The sequence below is a fragment of the Erythranthe guttata genome, chromosome 10 (genome assembly GCF_056151865.1).
Source record: "Erythranthe guttata isolate IM_541 chromosome 10, IM_541, whole genome shotgun sequence".
Classification (NCBI taxonomy): domain Eukaryota; kingdom Viridiplantae; phylum Streptophyta; class Magnoliopsida; order Lamiales; family Phrymaceae; genus Erythranthe; species Erythranthe guttata.
This window is the reverse complement of record NC_142542.1, coordinates 18,333,640-18,351,710: the sequence shown is the minus strand read 5'-3', so window position 1 is coordinate 18,351,710 and position 18,071 is coordinate 18,333,640. Positions and strand designations below refer to the sequence as shown.

The 18,071-nt window shown below is 35.0% G+C and overlaps 4 protein-coding genes across 5 annotated transcripts; 2 read left to right on the top strand and 2 right to left on the bottom strand.

The window, feature by feature from the left end:
- Positions 1-77: 77 nt before the first annotated feature.
- LOC148767741 (membrane steroid-binding protein 2-like) lies at positions 78-2,178 on the top strand. The gene is made up of 2 exons (XM_088824215.1): positions 78-533; positions 1,671-2,178. Exons 1-2 carry the CDS (start codon positions 238-240, stop codon positions 1,951-1,953), a joined length of 579 nt encoding a protein of 192 aa, XP_088680341.1. The 5' UTR covers positions 78-237; the 3' UTR covers positions 1,954-2,178.
- A 152-nt stretch (positions 2,179-2,330) lies between these two features.
- LOC105959943 (Presenilin-1) lies at positions 2,331-4,328 on the bottom strand. The gene has a single exon (XM_012984105.2). It carries the CDS (start codon positions 4,171-4,173, stop codon positions 2,881-2,883), a length of 1,293 nt encoding a protein of 430 aa, XP_012839559.2. The 5' UTR covers positions 4,174-4,328; the 3' UTR covers positions 2,331-2,880.
- Positions 4,329-4,756: 428 nt separating this feature from the next.
- LOC105959942 (putative ADP-ribosylation factor GTPase-activating protein AGD14) lies at positions 4,757-8,760 on the bottom strand. The gene is made up of 11 exons (XM_012984104.2): positions 8,285-8,760; positions 7,928-7,989; positions 7,316-7,403; positions 7,180-7,241; positions 6,989-7,085; positions 6,570-6,896; positions 5,961-6,371; positions 5,727-5,855; positions 5,366-5,452; positions 5,112-5,212; positions 4,757-4,961 (listed from the first exon to the last, which is right to left on the bottom strand). Exons 1-11 carry the CDS (start codon positions 8,381-8,383, stop codon positions 4,904-4,906), a joined length of 1,521 nt encoding a protein of 506 aa, XP_012839558.2. The 5' UTR covers positions 8,384-8,760; the 3' UTR covers positions 4,757-4,903.
- Positions 8,761-10,729: 1,969 nt separating this feature from the next.
- On the top strand, positions 10,730-13,779 carry EMB1241 (Co-chaperone GrpE family protein). Of its 2 annotated transcripts, none has more exons than XM_012984102.2 (3): positions 10,730-11,133; positions 12,201-12,713; positions 13,302-13,779. In XM_012984102.2, the coding sequence occupies exons 1-3, from the start codon at positions 10,834-10,836 to the stop codon at positions 13,536-13,538; spliced, it is 1,050 nt and encodes a 349-aa protein (XP_012839556.2). In that variant the 5' UTR covers positions 10,730-10,833; the 3' UTR covers positions 13,539-13,779. The 2 variants fall into 2 exon arrangements, with proteins under 2 accessions (XP_012839556.2, XP_012839557.2); XM_012984103.2 differs by having other exon boundaries at positions 10,743-11,133; positions 12,904-13,779.
- The last annotated feature ends 4,292 nt before the right edge of the window (positions 13,780-18,071 follow it).

The following is an 18,071-nucleotide window of genomic DNA, read 5'->3' as shown; positions in this document are numbered from 1 at the left end:
ATCAAACTTGAGGAATGTAAATTTTAAATTTGTTTCCCAATTCAAAGTCCACAAAGGAAGGGGAATAGCAGAATTTCACACTTCACCAACCAACCACTGAGAATTTGACCAATCTACCCTTTACTTCAAATCGGCCGCCCACCGACTCCACAAACCAAACAACAATCTTCTTCCCGCTGGGCCGGAAGAGAGAGAGAGGAGAGAGGAGAGAGAGAGAAGAGAGAGAAGATCAAATCAATGGCGATTTGGGAGACAGTAGCGGAATCGATCAACCACTACACGGGGTTATCTCCGACGGCGTTTTTCACCATACTGGCGTTGATGTACGTCACTTACAAGGTGGTCAGCGGCATGTTTGTCGCCGCCGACGATTACGCCGCCGTCAAAAGAGCCAACGAATTCGCCCTCCGCGAGCCGGTTCAGATGGGCGACCCCGTCACGGAGGAGGAGCTGAGAGCTTACGACGGCTCCGACCCGAACAAACCCTTGCTCATGGCTATCAAAGGACAGATCTACGACGTCTCTCGTTCCAGGTAAATTTACCGATCGACTTCAGTAAGTGTACTCCATTTTTTTTTTTGGTATTGTTTGTTGGTTGGTAGTTTGGAAATTATCGAATTGCCGAGGTAATTTAGTGCTAATTATGTGTGCTGATTTCCTATTAAGTGAGGGGAATCATCAAAAAAAAAAAAAAAACCTAATTCAGTGGCTTTCAATTTAGTATTTACACTCATGTAACAGTTGCTAAAATGATCAAAAGAATTTATTATCTTTTTCTTCTGTGAAGTGCAAGAGATACCACAATTAATCATTCAACCGAGTGTTGCATAGAATTTTTGAAGAGTAGTATGTTAACAAATTGATTCGAGATAGGTTATCAGCATGGCAAAACAGCAACTAATTCGTATGGTAAAGATTTCGATTCGAAAGGAAATTTGAGCTAAAAAGTTGACAAGATTATCCTCAATTTCATACAACCAATCTTCTTAAATTTACCATTATTGAGTTACCAAGATATTGGTCGGGTCGACATGCTGCATTTACTTAGTGTGAGTCTAACCTAGATTTAGGCTACCACGTGTTTGATTTATACTAGTTACTAAAGTACAGTCCTTGTGTGGGAGTTACGGTACAGTTAATGAGAGCTTAAAAAAAAGCTGGATAAATATTTAATATTTACATTTTAGAGGAACATCTTCTTGTGAATGAGTTTGGTCCAGTAAAGTAATCTTTGGCATTCTTCTTGTTAGTGATATTTTCCAAAAGTTTCTTATATCCGCTCGATGGAGGTAAAACCAAATTCGCTTGGTAACCTAACACTTAAAACTAATGGGATTTGTCTGCTAACTCTGTTGTCTGTTATCAGAACAGAAGCTGATAGAACTTATCATTTGGGAGCTTATTGCAGATAATTTTGTGCTTCATGTATCATTTACCGAATTCAACTTATCATATAGGAGGCTATATTCTTGGTCTTGACTGCTGTTTTACTGGAATTTGCTCTTTTTGTTGCTAGTTTTTTCAGTTGTTACTTTCACATTTGCACGTTAATCTGACACGACTTGGTATATATGCATCTTTCTTTGATTTGCAAGTTCAATTCAAATTCTAAGCTTTGGTTTACTATATTTTGTTGGTACTATCTCATTTCTTAATCAATGTTATGGCAGAATGTTTTACGGACCCGGTGGGCCCTACGCACTGTTTGCTGGTAGAGATGCAAGCAGAGCACTGGCTCTCATGTCGTTTGAACCTACAGACCTCACTGGGAATGTCGAAGGTCTGAGTGAATCTGAATTGGAGGTTCTTCAAGATTGGGAATATAAGTTCATGGAGAAGTATGTTAAGGTGGGGCAATTAGTTTCGAAAACCTCAGCGCCCAAAGAAACTGAAAACGAAGGCGAAGCAAGCAAACTTCATGAAGATAAATCAGAGGAAACAAGAACTGAATGAAATGAAGTGCAGTAGAAGACAATATGTAACTGAAAAGTTTCTTATTAGGTCTCGTTGATTGTGTATATTGCCATAAAAAAATATCTCGATTCTCGAACATGTCTGGTTATGAATTCAAATGTAAGAGAATAACTCAAATGCTGTTTGTTTTGAGAATGATCAGTTTCCGGCAAGAATTCAACTTTCACTGATGTGCATGATAGTAAAGGTTTATTTGAGTTAAAAGCTTTTCGTCGTTTGCATATAGTTTCAATTGTTAGCAGATCGTTGGATCATTGTTTTCAAGGCTTTCTCCTATTTGCCAAATATGGAATATAATCTAATAATATCAAACCCAAGTCTGTCTCGGATCACAAATGAGTGAAAAAACGACGCAGTGAGTCGAAAAGCTACAAAGTACACAATTCTACTTCCACAATCACATCAAAAAACGGCGAACCAATACATCAAACCAACAACAGGCACCATGGTTATGTATAGATAATTCAACATGCAACACCCTCACAAAAGGAAGATAAATAGACTTCGTTTTCACTTACGATTCTTACTAAAGCCAAAACCGTAAACTACTGTTAATGGAAGTCAGCACTTCGAATTCTCACCAAGTAGTGTATAAGAACATAAAAGCTACAAAAAGTGAAACTGGAATCAAGAAAACAGAGTTCCGTTTCACCTCTCTAGCAATAAATTACACGCAGATCATTATATGTAAGCTGTAAACAACAAAATCAGACCTGCGATGCAAAGAATTCACTCGTCATTCGACTCATTCCTGTACGAAATGGATCATAAGCTGAAATGGATCATAAGCTGTCTTGGGAGCAGTTTAAAACCCCATTTTCAAACAGCACTCGTTGCGGTGCATACAAGTTTATCTACATTCCCAAATCCACAAAATCCATTTTTCACTAAATCAAATGCACTGTACTAGAACATCATTAAATTAGTAGAACACCCCACCACAAACGGCTCCATCAACAATCTCGTCAAGAAGTAAAATACGACCCCAAGAGTAATCGAAATAGGAAGCGCTGGCAATGCATGACGGCAAACAGCCAACAATATCAGAGTACAACCAAGTCCCGATATAATCGCAAGATAACAAGCATAAACGGTCATCAGATCGTACATTGCCGCCCTTCCCACGAGTACACTGTAGAATATAAAATCCCCCATTCCAAGCTTTATCCCCCTCGAATTCACTTCTTCCATCTCCACCTCTTCCGTCTGATCCCCTCGCAAAACCCTTCCATTATTATCCGAATTATTATTATAATCAGTGGTGTCGTTTAATCGCCTTTGCATCAAAGGTGAAGTCTCCCCTCCATCTTCCTCTACTGAAATGACTGAATCTCCCCCTCCTCGAGCCTCGTTTCCGTTGTTGCTATCACCATTCCTCAACATGTCTTGTAACTCTACCGAACCGCTATTACTATTGTTATTATTGTTATTATCAGTAGACATACCGAGTCCTGCTGCAACGAAAAGCCCTAAACTTGAATCCCTAGCTGCGGAATTCCTCCCTATATTCGGTCTCGACTCGTAAATCAATGCAGGCAGCTCTTCATCTCTAGTCGAAGCCAATTCAACTAGCAGCTTCAACGGACCGCCCGGAGCCAAGACCGCCGCTAAATCGTACAATGCCAGTGCCACCAAAACAACCCAAGTAGTCCATTCAGGCAATCGCGTGAACCAGGCAGCCACGATAATTCCCAAAACCACCATGTTGCTCTGCTTCACGATGATCGGGATTCCGTTTGAGAAAACGGAAATCGTGCCCAAGACGGTGAAATTGAACAGCAGGATGTAGAAAGTGACGGCGTCGATTGGAATGTTGAACCTCTGTACGATGGAGATCAGTATGGAGCTGCCCATGGTGGAGAAGATGGTGAAAACGGAGAAGCGGGTGTAGTAGAGGAGGAAATTGTTGAAGCGGTAGTAGTAGAGGAGGAGGAGGAGGAAGGTGACTAGGGTTAGGAAGACCACGAAAACGACGGCGTTCAGGACCGCGCCCTCGAGCTTCTGCGCGGTGGAGTCGCTCGGCGACTCGAGGTAGACTAAATTGGCGGCGGTGCGGATGGTGGTGGCGGAGGCGGCGGCGGAGGAGGGGTTGTACACGGAGTAGACGAGGAGGACGACGAGGAGCATGCAGATTGAGACCGGCGACATCACGCCGATGATTTCGTGGCCGATCGTTTCCAGGATGCTTCCGCCCTCCATTTCTGGGGTTGGGGCGGCGGCGGCGGCGGCGGAATCGGAGTGGTGGTTGGCCGGTGGGGGAGATCTAATTTGTGTTGAATTGTGATTTGGGGTTTGGGGAAGTTTGGTTGAAGCAGGTGACAAATTGGGATTTTTGTTCAACTGTAGAAGAATCATATGATAAGGGTTTATTGCAATTAGTACCCCTATACTATATCAAATTGCTGAAAAACTGCCTCATGTTATTTTATTGCTAAAAGCCCCCCTTTGGTTCAAATTTTCATGGCACAGACACAACCCCATGAATAACATGGGGTGGTTGTTTAACAATTTGATATAATATAGGGGTAGTAATTGTAATAAACTCCATATGATAATATTGGGAAATGCACACCTTATTTGTCACTTTAGAGAAAAAAAATTTCAAACTAAATATCATTTTAGATTTTTAATAATATATTAATAAGATTTTTTGTAATGGTGAAACAATTAATTCATGCATATTTATTAATTTTCTTGAATACATTTTTGCTAGCTCAAAATGACAAATATTTTGGTCGGATCAAGTAGTTTTTATAAAAAAAAAAAAAAAAAAAAAAAAACGGTGCCCGAAATCGATATATAGCATTCTCGAAATAAAATATAAACAGAGTGTTAAGTTAAAAAGGAAATGTTCTAGAATGAATGATTTAGCCTTTAAACCGCTATTATTACACACACTCGAATAAATATTAACAAATGAAATCGAAAGCTATGCAAACGGATTTCCACCAACATAAGCAACCGTGCTTCCTTGAGCATGAATATTCCTGCAAGGATGGCGATTTCGAGTTGTTACAGCATATTCACAAGTAAAAAAAAAAAAAAACGAGCATAATTTTTAGGTAACGATCGATGATTTCAGATCAAGATTTGAGTTTGAAAATACATCAAGAATATACAAGTAAGAGGATACTTACGGTATTTGGTTAATCGGCATTTGGAACCATGATTGATTATAGGAAGACGCCGCCACCTGGCTATTCGGCAACGCAGCTTCCAAAGAGCTCATATTCCACAACTGATAATTAAAATAAGGACCAATGTACTTAAATATGTTTCTTGAAATATATCGAAGTAGTGGCTTCAACGTAATTTCGAATAAGCTGAAATCGGGACCAAATGTAAATATTAAAATAAAAATAATAGTATTTCGTTACTTATACAGACATACCGTATAGCTAGATTCCATGTCGGAATCATAGGGCAGGTCGAATGGATTTATCGGCCTATGATCATTTGCAAACGAATGTATCTTGTCCTGCAATTTCGAAAGAAACTAATCATCAAATACTGAACATATTAAATTATTAATCGAACAAAAACAATTATTAAAAAATTCCCCGTGTTATAAATATTAGCGAAAACCCCCTTATGATGCAATTTTTTTAGCAAACTACTCACTAAAAAGTAAAAACCAACCATTTAGGGGGTCTTTTTGCTAATATCTATAATACGAGGGGGTTTTCAGCAATTCAATATAACACAGGGGTACTAAATGCATAAACTCGATTTTAAAGGGATGTTGCAGTAACCTCGTATACACTTAATCCAGGAAATTTATCAGCATCAGAAGCACAGTGCGCGGCTACTTCTTTCTCGTAATCTTTTACTACATTTTCGATTGGCTGTCCTTCATCGGAACCGTCAAACGCATTCCACAGCTGCAGAATATTTTATTGCAAAAATAATAAATTCCAAAGAGTCGATCTTTTTAATCACCTTGTGCTAATACAAATAGAAACAGTGCTTACACGATTGTTACTTACAGTTGGTTCAAAATTCCGAGAGACTTCGTGCCCAAAAATATTTGTTGACGCAGAATCTTGATGGGAGGAATTTCGATCAATCGAAAATGGGTTGAAATTTCGAAAAACATTTCCATCAGAAGACTGCATGGTGGCAGGGGCAGAATTGTCATTAACCGTAGGATCCACGTTCGGAGCTGTATCGAACGTTGCCCATCCACCATTGTTCGGCACTATCGAATCGGAAGTCTTTTCGGTGGAACGTGCGGCGGATTGAAGCTGTGACACGGGGGCAAACAAGTCTAGCGGCGGATTTTGTGGCGATTGAGAATAAGTATCGGTTGGAGGGGTAGAAACGACATTTTGCGATGCAAAAGATGTACTGAAGAGGTCCAAGCCACTATCAAAGGTTCCGGAAACTGATGCAGCTGTCTGTACACGAGAATATAGTATACATCAGAAAATATTAGACAAGAAGTATATTCAATTTTCGGTTTTTATTTCGTAGAGAATGGCATTTGTCGGAAACGAAACCGAAAATAAATTGTAAAATTTTCTAGGGTTTTCATTTGTCGTGCTTTCTAAAACACTTCAAACCAAATACGCAGATGACATAACAGAAAAAATAACCTGCGAATTATTCGGAACTCCATTCGAGATATCTCTAGAAGCTTCACTAAACGGGCTTCCACCAGAAACGGAGTAATCCGACAACCTGGGACAAGATCCCTCGTTACGACACCTGTCGTCGTTTCCACCGTCACCAAACAAAGTGGGACCCAAGAAACCAGCAAGCTTCCCCTCGTAAACGCCTCGATCAGAACCAGGCTTTCTTGTTAATGCAGGTGCGTGTTTCCCGTTTCGCCTTTCTTCGTATTGAAAATCGTACGGCGGGCTTTGAGAGAAAGAATGATACGAACTCGCTCGCCTCATCTCGTCTTCATTGGTTCTCAAGCTCTGTCGAAAATTCCGTAACCGATAATTTTAGACTTATATTTCACATGCGCAACGTAACCTTATTTAAATTATCTTCGTCACAAAAGCACAACCTGTGGATCTTTCGGAGGCTTGTCGGATGAATTCTCGACGGAATACTTTTTATCCACGTACACGTTCTTTATAAACTCACGAACTTTATCAACATTGCTGCAAGACAGAGATGCAAGAGTTAAAAAAAATAAAAATTCAATCTTTAAAAAACCGCTTCTTTCATCTAATCAAGAAACGTAATTTTGCCGACCTATTATCCGGAAGTTTGTTCCTCTGTGGGTCCCAGGCCTTCAAATATAGCTCCCTTGCTCTCTGCAACAAGATTGTTATTTTTATTATTATTATTATTATTTTATTTTATTTTAGAACAAAGATCGTATTTTTACCTGATTGCCGCCTTTTTGAAGGGATCCCACTTCTTGAGAGGTGAACTTCGCCATGGAAACTGATTTGACACGATGTGTGAACTCACGACTGCAACAAAAACAGAGTAGAAATTACAGTTTCGCCACTGAACAAAATGGAGGTAAGTATGACTTAGCTTATCAAACATAAAGCAGCACACTGATCCATAATCACAAGTTTTTCGACGAATTACTCACATTCACATAAATCAAATTTCATGTATCTCGAGTACAGAAAATTCGTAGAGTTTTTCCAATATAATCTTCCAAAGTCTCTCGACAAAATATATTCTAAACGACTACGGGTATTAGTACTTACCAGTTGAATTTCTTTCGTCCATCGAATTAACAATTATGTGACTAAGTAGCGCAACGATTAGACGAAAGGTGCCCTATACGATCATTAATCATACAAATGAAACGAAAGCTTTGACCACCATAAATAACAACTTAATCGATATTTCGAAAAGCTATATATATGATCATCAACCATAACATTTGAAAGAGAGATTCGTCAACCATAAATAACAATTTAATCGATTACTTCGAAAAGTAGGCTTATCGAAACACGAAAGAAGAAGATGAACAACTTACTGTATTCCACTGCATGTAATACAAATGAATGTCCAAAAATTTGTGCACACATATTGAGGACCCTGCACCCATATAATTTAATATATAAATATTCAAAAAAAAAATAATTACATCCAAAATTACATAAAAAAAAATATGAATCCAAAACATAAAAATTCAAGCTTTTCTGTAATTTCCCTCATGAATAGATTCATAGAAAAAATGTTTAGATTCAACAAACAAATTGCAAAATAATTACTAAGAATAAAAGAATATATTACACAACTATAAACTATTCATTCAATTAAACTGAAGCACAAAAAAAATAAATTGAAATGAGATTAAGAAATTAATAATTAAAAAAAAAAAATATATTACCAAGTTGTTGCAGTTAATGCATCGGCGATTGGGAGGGAGCTTCAAAAGACCCTTCACTATTTTCTCGTTTCTCTCTTCTTCTCTTTTGCTGCTACTCATTTTTCACAATAAAAATTCAATCTTTGATTTAAAAAAAAAAAAAAAAAAAAAAAAAAAAAAAAAAAAGAACGAGAGAGAAAATCAAGCACTGTGCTGAATTATTGAGCAGTAGAGAGAGAGATTGTGTTTTAATTTTTTTTCAAATGTAATTGAGAGAACAGAACTCTGAATCAGCTGTCTCTCTCTCCTCTCTCTCTCTCTCTTCTCTCTCTCTCTCTACTCGGAAGTATTATTGTTGTTCGAAAATGCTAACGCCAGGTTGGATCTTGGTGTGCTCCGTTTTTTAGAGACTGTGTGTCAGTCTGGAAGGAGAGTTATTGTCCTGGCAGTAATCTAATTTTCGTACTCCCCCATTCCCAGTAAAAGTTTTCAGTGTTAATTATAGGGAAGCCCTTAAACTTCTATGTTATTCAGATATTACCACTATAGTTTTGAAATATACCTTTTTCAAACCCGAAGTGTGATAAAATGTACAAAGAAGGACTAATTGTCAAGGAAGAAAATATATATAAATTGAAATTTAAAATCTTACACATAATATAATTTACATATTTTATATTATTCTTTTAAGTTTTTTATTTTATTTATAGATATTTCTTGAAAAAAAAAATGGAGTAGCATTTGTTATATGCAAGTCAACTTTTCTTGCACTTGACCATTTGGCAAGGTCAATATATGTATTGCACTCCACCTATATATTTATTGTGTTCTTACTATTAAAGATTTATTTAAATAAATTAATATATTAAAAAATGTTGTTCAAAGTAACTCCAAAACAAGCATGGATGAGTGCATAAATTAATTATGAAAAATAAAAAATAAATGAATAATTTAGAATTTATTTATGCGTAAAATTGCATACTTGAGAATTGAGATCTAGTCAGAATAATTTGCTTGTCGCTTCAGTAATTAAAGGGGTGAGATTTAGATCCATGATTAATGTGTACATTACTTTTAATTTGGAATTAAAACAAATGCTATTTGTTTATGATTTTAATTTGTGTACGTATATTCCATTATTCCTTTTCAATAAGTACATTCTAGATGTTTCGCACTATTTAATAAAGTTTTTTTGGCCATTTGAATTGTGACCAAGTACATTTGCTCTTAGACAAAACTATATTTAAATGATTATTAATCTTACATATCATAATAAAATCATGTTTTCATATATTAGTAAATATTTTGAAGAAAGAAACACGAGTATGAGAATTGCACAAGAAGAGCATTATTATGCAAGGCTCAAAGAAAATTAGAATGAAATCAAACATATTCAATAATTCGATCGTTAATTCGAACTTACTAGTACTCCATTTCTTATCGGAGTGTAAATGAATTAAGTTTGAGTCGGTCGTTCACTCGAGCATAAGTATATTTAAATAAAATTTAGTACGAGTTGAGCTCGATCAAACCTATTTTTCGGGAAATTACAGTTTTGACCCCTCAAGTTTGCATCGATTTCATATTCCATCATCTATGTTCAGAAAAAACACATTTGATCCCTTATGTTTCAATTAATTTCAACTTACCGTTAGTACGCCAGTTAGGCACACACTTGATTCCGTTAGTTTTAACAAAAATTTGACAAAATGGACTAAGAATGTTGAATTTATGTAGGGATGGCAATGGGTACGGGTTTGGCGGGTCTTGGACCCGGAACCGACCTGTTTGGGGCGGGTATGTGTCAGCTAAATAGTTTTGGGTCGGGTAATGGGTTTAAGTTTCTAGAACTGGATGGTTCTGGGTCGGGTTACGGGTTTTATTGGAACCGACCCAGAACCGACCCGTATATATATATATATATATATATATATATATATATATATATATATATATATATATATATATATATATATATATAATTTCAGATTTCATTTATCAAACTATCAATTTCCATTTTGTCTATTCTCATTTATCAAACTATCAATTTCCATTTAATTATTATTGCTAGTATTTTTGTATATATTTATATTTATATCAAAACATACATAAAAAAAAAAAAAAACTTACAGTACGACTCGTGATCTTTCGAACGATTGAAAATAAGCTCAAACTCACCCATCATCAGAAAGACCAAGTTCGTGCATTCTCTGTTTGATCAACTCGTGTACTTCCCTAATTTCAAAATATAAGTTAAATATCAACAATAGCAACAATATACATTAACAATTAAATTAACATAATTTGATTTAATTAAAAACAAACTTATATATATATATATATATATATATATATATATATATATATATATATATATATATAAAATTCAATGAATATTTATATATTTGAATTACATTTCTAAAAGCATATGATATTATTTTTTTAAAATGTTAGTATATATAAAATTAAATAGTGGCGATAGGATCTATACACATTAAACCCTCATATTCAATCCGCTACTGTTCCTCCCACCTTTTATCCTCTCTCTCTCTCCTCTCTCTCTCACTCCAATGGCCACCTCTGTGTTAAAAACGCCACCTACCTTCACTACACCGGCGGCGTATCTCTGCAGCACCGCCGGAGGCGGTGCTTCCTCCTTCAAATCGCTCAATTTCCCGCGCGTTTCCTTCATATCCAATGGATTTCCAGTGATAAGGTGTCGGATTTACAAGCAGAGTAGTGTCGTGTTGCCTAGCCGCTCAGCGAAGAAATTGTTGACCTTTGCTGCTAATGGAGAAACCGCGGAGGCCGAAACGGAGATCCAGGAGAAGGACCCGGTCGAAGGATCCGTATCCGAACCCGAAATTGAGGTAATTATGTTTTTTCATTATGTGAACTGTTTATTCTGTTTTAATTTTTTATTTTAATTTTCGTATTTTTTGGCCTCTGTTGAATTGATATGTTTCTTCTTTGGGATGTCGCATTTCTTATTGAAAGTTCGATTATTTGCTATTTTATTCCATTATTTTCGTAAGTAATTTGTGATGAACAATACTACAAGATTAATGGAAGGGGATTCTTCGAGCACTGTTGTTTCCGATACGAAACTTGTTTCGTTAACGTGTTCTGTTTTTAGCTTACATTGCTTTCTCTTGGTAGAGAAAACAGTGTATATCCCACACACACACACACACACACACACACAGAAACACGAGGAATGATGCGATATAGATGTAACTGAACTGCGCAATTGATGATTCTTCCTTTACTTAATTTACCGAGTGCTGGTGTGCGTTCATGTTAATTCATTAATTAGCAGTTCTTCTGAAGTTTAAAGTTAATTAGCAATTAACTATAGTCGTAGGTTTGAGCTTAAATCATTTGATACAGTGATACAGGGCGAAAAAAGTTGCAATTGATAATTTTGTTGGAATGAAGCGTAATGTTAGACTTCACGTAATGAAAGCAACGGCAGCTCAAAATTATCGGGAAAATATGTTCTATCTATTACTGTAAAGTATCTTGCTTACGTGAAATTTCGTATGGTGGTTAAGTTCTCAACAGCAAAAGCTTATAGTATGTGAAGTATAAAAATGGTATTATTGAGCAACTGTGCCATCAGCAAGTTCACAAACATTACTTAGCTAGAAAAAAAAATAATAAATTATGTGTCGACGTTTTTCAACATGCTTCTCTTGCAAAATTGGCACTGGCAATTTTCTCTTATTCGATTTGCAAGATTATGTGTCGGGGTATCCATTTTCACTTGTTACCATCACATACTAAACACTCACTACACCGATATTAGGTTTATTTAGATAGCAACCATTTATAGTTTCTTTATTGTTGAAAATACGGATAAGTAAAATCAATTCAAATGTTTCAGTTGCCAGAAAAGAAGTTAATTTTACTTCATGATTTTTACTTCGATGAACAGGAGAACACAGATGGTGCCATTGATATTGATGATTCGAGTGAGAGTGATGACACAGTTATCGAAGAGTCTAGTTCTGTTGTCATAGCTTCTCTAAATTTGTACAAAGAGGCTTTAGCAAACAACGACGATTCAAAAGTGGCTGAAGTGGAATCGTTTCTTAAATCGATCGAGGATGAGAAACTTGATCTCGAGAGTAAGGTGGCCGCTTTATCCGAAGAACTATCCGATGAGAAGGTCAGAGTTCTTAGAATCAGTGCTGACTTCGACAATTTCCGTAAGAGAACAGAGAGAGAACGTCTTTCACTTGTGACAAACGCAAAAGGTGAAGTTGTGGAGAGTTTGTTGCCCGTTTTGGATAATTTCGAACGAGCTAAAGCCCAAATTAAAATCGAAAACGAAGGAGAGGAGAAGATCAATAACAGTTATCAGAGCATATCCAAACAGTTTGCAGAAATTCTTGGATCACTTGGTGTTGTTCCTGTGGAGACTGTGGGGAAACCATTCGATCCCATGGTAAGTTTCCTATTATTTTACTGAGGTATTTATTTCAATGACAGCAAATAATGCTAATAGGTGGGGGTTAACGGGTATAGAGCAATTTTCTGACGAATATAGTCATAAAGATGTTATGTTTCTAAAAAAATATTATTTTTCGATGGCCTTGTTATTTACAATCGCTCTCTGGTCATTTGGGTCAATGCAGGTAAACCTCCGAGTTGGCTCAGAATACAGTCGAGTAATAGATGAACTCTTTGAGAAGCTGTATAAAGCTTATTCAGGTTTTAAGGAGACCTGGATACGCTTTTAACTCAAACTATATTCTCGAATCTCGATTGGGTTTGAGCCAGCTCGGTGAGTTTATGACCAGGAGATAGTGTTTGACGTCTTAAATCTTGCAGAAGCCTTTACATTTTACCTCGTTTGTCGGAAATATATTTTTACGGCCTTCTTTTTTGGTTATTGTAAGATCGTTCGTTTGTAATCTAGGTGTAAATTAGCCTTTGAACTTCTTTTATTTTTCTTTTGTTAGATTCTAAATATACTTCTTATAGAACATGTTTTTCTTTGTCTGACATTAACCATACTATCTGTTGCCAAAAGCTACATGAAGCTATAATGCGCGAAGACTCGACAGAATACGAAGACGGCATTATTATCGAACAATACAGAAAGGGTTTCCAACTTGGTGACAGACTTTTGCGACCATCAATGGTGAAGGTTTCAGCTGGGCCGGGACCCACTAAACCGGAAGGTGGGGCCCAATCAGTAGTTCAAGAGGAAGTCGGTGAAGCCAGTGTGGAGGAGGACGCGTCTGAAAACGCACTGACTGAGGAATAATTAATTTCCTGGTACAAAATTCAATTTTTCGATATTTGAAACACCTATTGAAGTAATTTATTATTTAGAAATAGCTTTTTGTGGGCTTTATTCGGTTAATTGAGAAGATAAATTTCACTTCACAGTTCACACACTTGTTTTGCTGTTCTCGATCTACTAGTTTAAGAGGTAATATGTACTGATAAACCTTAGAATCTGAACTGTTGTTCTAAAGTGAAAGAAGGGTTTCGTTTGTTCACTATACTTGCTCGTGATTTTTCGTGTATTTCGTCTGCCTTTTTTTTTCGTTTCGTATTTCTCGTTTATGTAGAGAAAATCATGAAGTGGCTTTAATAGTGAATAGTTTATGACTATTGTCTATGGATTTATGTATTCTTATGGTGGCTGGTTGGCAAAATTAGTTATGATTAATTAAATAATTGAAATTTATTTTATATAAATAACACGAAATGTTGCAAGGGTCTACAGTTGGGAAGTTCCCATGACGAAAGGTTCGAATTTGTAAAAACATAAATATTGGAATTAGTAAAAACCAATTATTATGTAATTATTATTTTCAAGTTCATATCTAACCACATTGAAAAATAAATTTCATAAAAAAAATTACAATATTTTCAACTTTAAATAAATATACACCCGCCTTATATTTTTGGGAAAATTTGACAAAACCCCCTAATTACACAAGTGTCATTACAATGAGCCCAATTTTATTTTACATTTTTAAGATAAATCCAAAATAATTTTAATTAATTAAAACCACTTAATTATCACCATTATACCCCTAATTAAAAAATAATGTATATTTAATTTTAATATTAAAAGATATATAATATCTTTTCTAATTAAGGGATGCTAATAATTAGGGAATTAATTACCCGTTTTAATGACATCCCCTCTTTCTCTCTCTATTTGTTGAAAGTTTGTGCAGATGTGGTTTTATCATTTTAAGAAGACAATATATATATATATATATATATATATATATATATATATATATATATATATATATATATATATATATATATATATATATATATATATATATATATATATATATATATATATATATATATAGGGTAAATTACAAACACCCCCTGAGGTATGGTCAAATTACAAAAACACCCCTCTTGTTTGGATAATTACAACCACCCCCTCAACTCCCCAAATTTAGTGGAATTTTCGAGATTATATGGAATATTATCACTTTAGTACCCGTTTTATCCCATTCAAACTCTACATTATGAAGCAAGATGATCATAATATGTGATTTTTAACTTGTATATATCAGTTTGTGGTGCATCGGAAACTGTATTTTTACACAAAACGAGTACAAACTAGAGCACATTTTACGGAATCTAGATGATTATGTTGAATTTGGCACAATAAGGGTGGATGTGTAAGAAAAAATCATAGTTGAGGGGGGTAGATGTAATTATCCAAACAAGAGGGGGGTTTTTGTAATTTGACCATACCTCAGGGGGGTGTTTGTAATTTACCCTATATATATATATATATATATATATATATATATATATATATATATATATATATATATATATATATATATATATATATGGGTCCATTTGATATACACCCTTAATATGGAAAATATATAGGGATAGGTCCACCCCTAAAATTCTTCATTTGAGATAACCCCCTGGAGAGGCAAAAGTACTATTGTGCCCTTATATCCAATTTGTGCCCAACTGCATTCAGTATTTTTGCTAACTGTATTCAGCATTATGGTCAACTGCAATTAGCATTTAGACCTGCATTTATCATATTATCATATTTTTTTAATAAAAAATTATAAATTATTTTTTTATTATTATTTTTTATATATACCTCTGTTGTATTTTTAATTTTTTTAATTTTTTAAAATTGTTTAATTTTTTGTAATTTTTTAATTTTTTTAAATTTTAATTTTTTTAATTTTTAATTTTTAATTTTGTTTCAATTTTTTGATAAATTTACTGTATTGAAATTGACTACACATGACTATTGTATATATATTACATATGATTATATAAAAAAACTTCATCTACACCCCAAAAACAAAAATTCACAATTTAAATCTTGATATTACAAATTAATTAATACCCAACAAAAAATTGGAAAAACACAATCATCAACATCACTATATATCAGAAAAAACACATAACTTATATAGCTTATATATAACAATATGTATTACTACGAGTTACTACACGTGACTATATATAACTACATGTATATGACTACACATGACTATATATGACTACATGTATATGACTACACGTGACTATATATGACTACATGTATATGACTACACGTGACTATATATGACTATATGTATATAACCACGTGTCACTGTATATGACTTGATAACGCAAATCTCTCCTACACTGAAACAAGTACAGCCAAGTTACGATCGAGAAAAACATTCTGCAATTGCATTACCCGTGCTCTTATTGGAAAAAAAAAACCATAAATCAAAAATCGTTAGAAACATGGTAAAAAAAATTATTTAAACGAAACTAGAATTCACACGAGCCTATGGCAAAAAACTATTAAACCTTTCCATCAAAAGAAATGCAAGAAGGAGGGCTCAAGCTTGTATACTCATTTTATCTGCTTCTTTCTCTCTTCGTAATACGGATTTTTCATCATCCTGCACAACAAAATTTCATATGTCAAAGACACTGTGTATAACATATAAATTTGAACACTATCTCACCGAGCACAAATATTTTTCGTCGGCTCGATTAGCCAAAAAGATAGAACACATAAGAGAAATCACATCCACTTGATCCTCAAATTTCAAACCATCGATTCAAAATATAGATCAAAATACACAATGATCTATGCATATGTTCTTCAACAAACTAACAAATCATCATCATCATCACTCTACATTAAAAAAAAACCACATAATCCAGACATGACTATATGTTACTATATATGACTAAGACATGACTATATGTTACTATATATGACTATAGTAACATGTAGTAACATTACTATATATGACTATAGTCATCCATAGTGTCCTATAGTCTGAATGAATTTCACTTCATAGCACAATTTTCCCCATAATTCCTTACTGTATAGAAGTAGCAAAAACAACAATCCATGTGACAAAAAAATACGAGTTAGAGAAAAAGAACATAAAAATGGAAAATGCAATTATGCACATTTGAGAGTTGACTTTTAAGGACATAATAACCATTAGACACTTCAGCCAATAACATAGAAAACCACATCATTTGCATCTTCAAACTCCAAACCTACATTGAGTGTCTCTATTTTGTTTGGAAGCAAAGAAACACAATAAGATCGGACTTCTGATTCCCACATTACACTTAAAAATAGTGTTCTCAACAAAATAAAATCCTAGATCTAGTGTATTTCACCAACAATCAACCATAAATAAACATGTATGATGCTTATTATATACACACATACACACGTTTTAATGCGTGTAATATGTAAATAGAGAAGAACTGTAAGAGAGTGTACCAGAGAAGGGTGATTTAAGATCACTGAAATCGATGTCGAGAATAAAAAAAAGTATTTGAAATCTGATCAATAGTTTCTCAGTAGCGGCGGCGATTGGAGGGGTCCAAGGCGAACGGATCCGCCGGAGAAGAACGGATCTATGAGGTTTGAACATGTCCGACGCCATTGAAACGACACCGTTCTTCATCTTCTCCGTCGAATCGAAGAGCGGCGCTTGCGAAATCATGCGGATTTGCGAAGGGTGGATCGGCAGCGACGACGGCGGCTTTCCCTTCTCTAAGATGAGATGGTTTGGATTTTTTTTTTAAATTGTGTGAAGATGGTTGCGGCGGCGACGACGTGTATGGAGGTGGGCGGCGGTTGTGGACACGGGGTCGGATTCATACAGGGGGGTGTGGTCGGAAAATATAAAGGGATTGATTATTGCTTTATGGTCCATCATCTTAATCGGTGCAATTAAGAAAATGGATTTAACAAAGCTAGTGCTTCTGGTGTCAGGGTAATAAAATTCTACCTAATTTCTAGATGGTGGAGCAGCTCTTGGAGGCGGAGGGGATGTGGGTGGGGAGAAGATTAGGGTTTATCTGGAGAATCAAATGAGAGATATCGGGAATGACCTTATTTCCCAAAAACTGCATATTAGCCTATTAAGGGTAAATCAGTCGTATCACATGGTCTCAGGGGGGTTTGACAAATTAAGATCAAAATTTGGGTTTTTGACTAGGGTAGAAAAAATCATTGGACCTCCTCTTATATATTTTCAAAACTAGGGGGTTATCACTCATTTATATATATATATATATATATATATATATATATATATATATATATATATATATATATATATATATATATATATATATATATATATATATATATATATATTAATCTACCGTTTTTATTTGCTCAGATGTATGAACATGTTTGTTTTGCTTGAACGTTATGTTGTTTATCCGAGCAAGAAAACAAATTTGTAATTATACATAATGATTTTCATGTTTACATAGCTGTTATACAGAGTGGTTTTCATGTTTA

What these genes read in the sequence shown, in the direction of transcription:
- EMB1241 (XM_012984102.2), top strand. Translation starts at nt 10,834, where the DNA reads ATGGCCACCTCTGTGTTAAAAACGCCACCTACCTTCACTACACCGGCG. An exon ending in TATCCGAACCCGAAATTGAG is followed by an intron (nt 11,134 to 12,200) that starts GTAATTATGTTT and finishes TTCGATGAACAG; the next exon opens with GAGAACACAGATGGTGCCAT. An exon ending in GGAAACCATTCGATCCCATG is followed by an intron (nt 12,714 to 13,301) that starts GTAAGTTTCCTA and finishes TGTTGCCAAAAG; the next exon opens with CTACATGAAGCTATAATGCG.
- LOC105959943 (XM_012984105.2), bottom strand. Translation starts at nt 4,173, where the DNA reads ATGGAGGGCGGAAGCATCCTGGAAACGATCGGCCACGAAATCATCGGC.
- LOC105959942 (XM_012984104.2), bottom strand. Translation starts at nt 8,383, where the DNA reads ATGAGTAGCAGCAAAAGAGAAGAAGAGAGAAACGAGAAAATAGTGAAG. An exon ending in AGCCTCCGAAAGATCCACAG is followed by an intron (nt 6,897 to 6,988) that starts GTTGTGCTTTTG and finishes AATTTTCGACAG; the next exon opens with AGCTTGAGAACCAATGAAGA. An exon ending in CTCGGAATTTTGAACCAACT is followed by an intron (nt 5,856 to 5,960) that starts GTAAGTAACAAT and finishes AATATTCTGCAG; the next exon opens with CTGTGGAATGCGTTTGACGG.
- LOC148767741 (XM_088824215.1), top strand. Translation starts at nt 238, where the DNA reads ATGGCGATTTGGGAGACAGTAGCGGAATCGATCAACCACTACACGGGG. An exon ending in TACGACGTCTCTCGTTCCAG is followed by an intron (nt 534 to 1,670) that starts GTAAATTTACCG and finishes ATGTTATGGCAG; the next exon opens with AATGTTTTACGGACCCGGTG.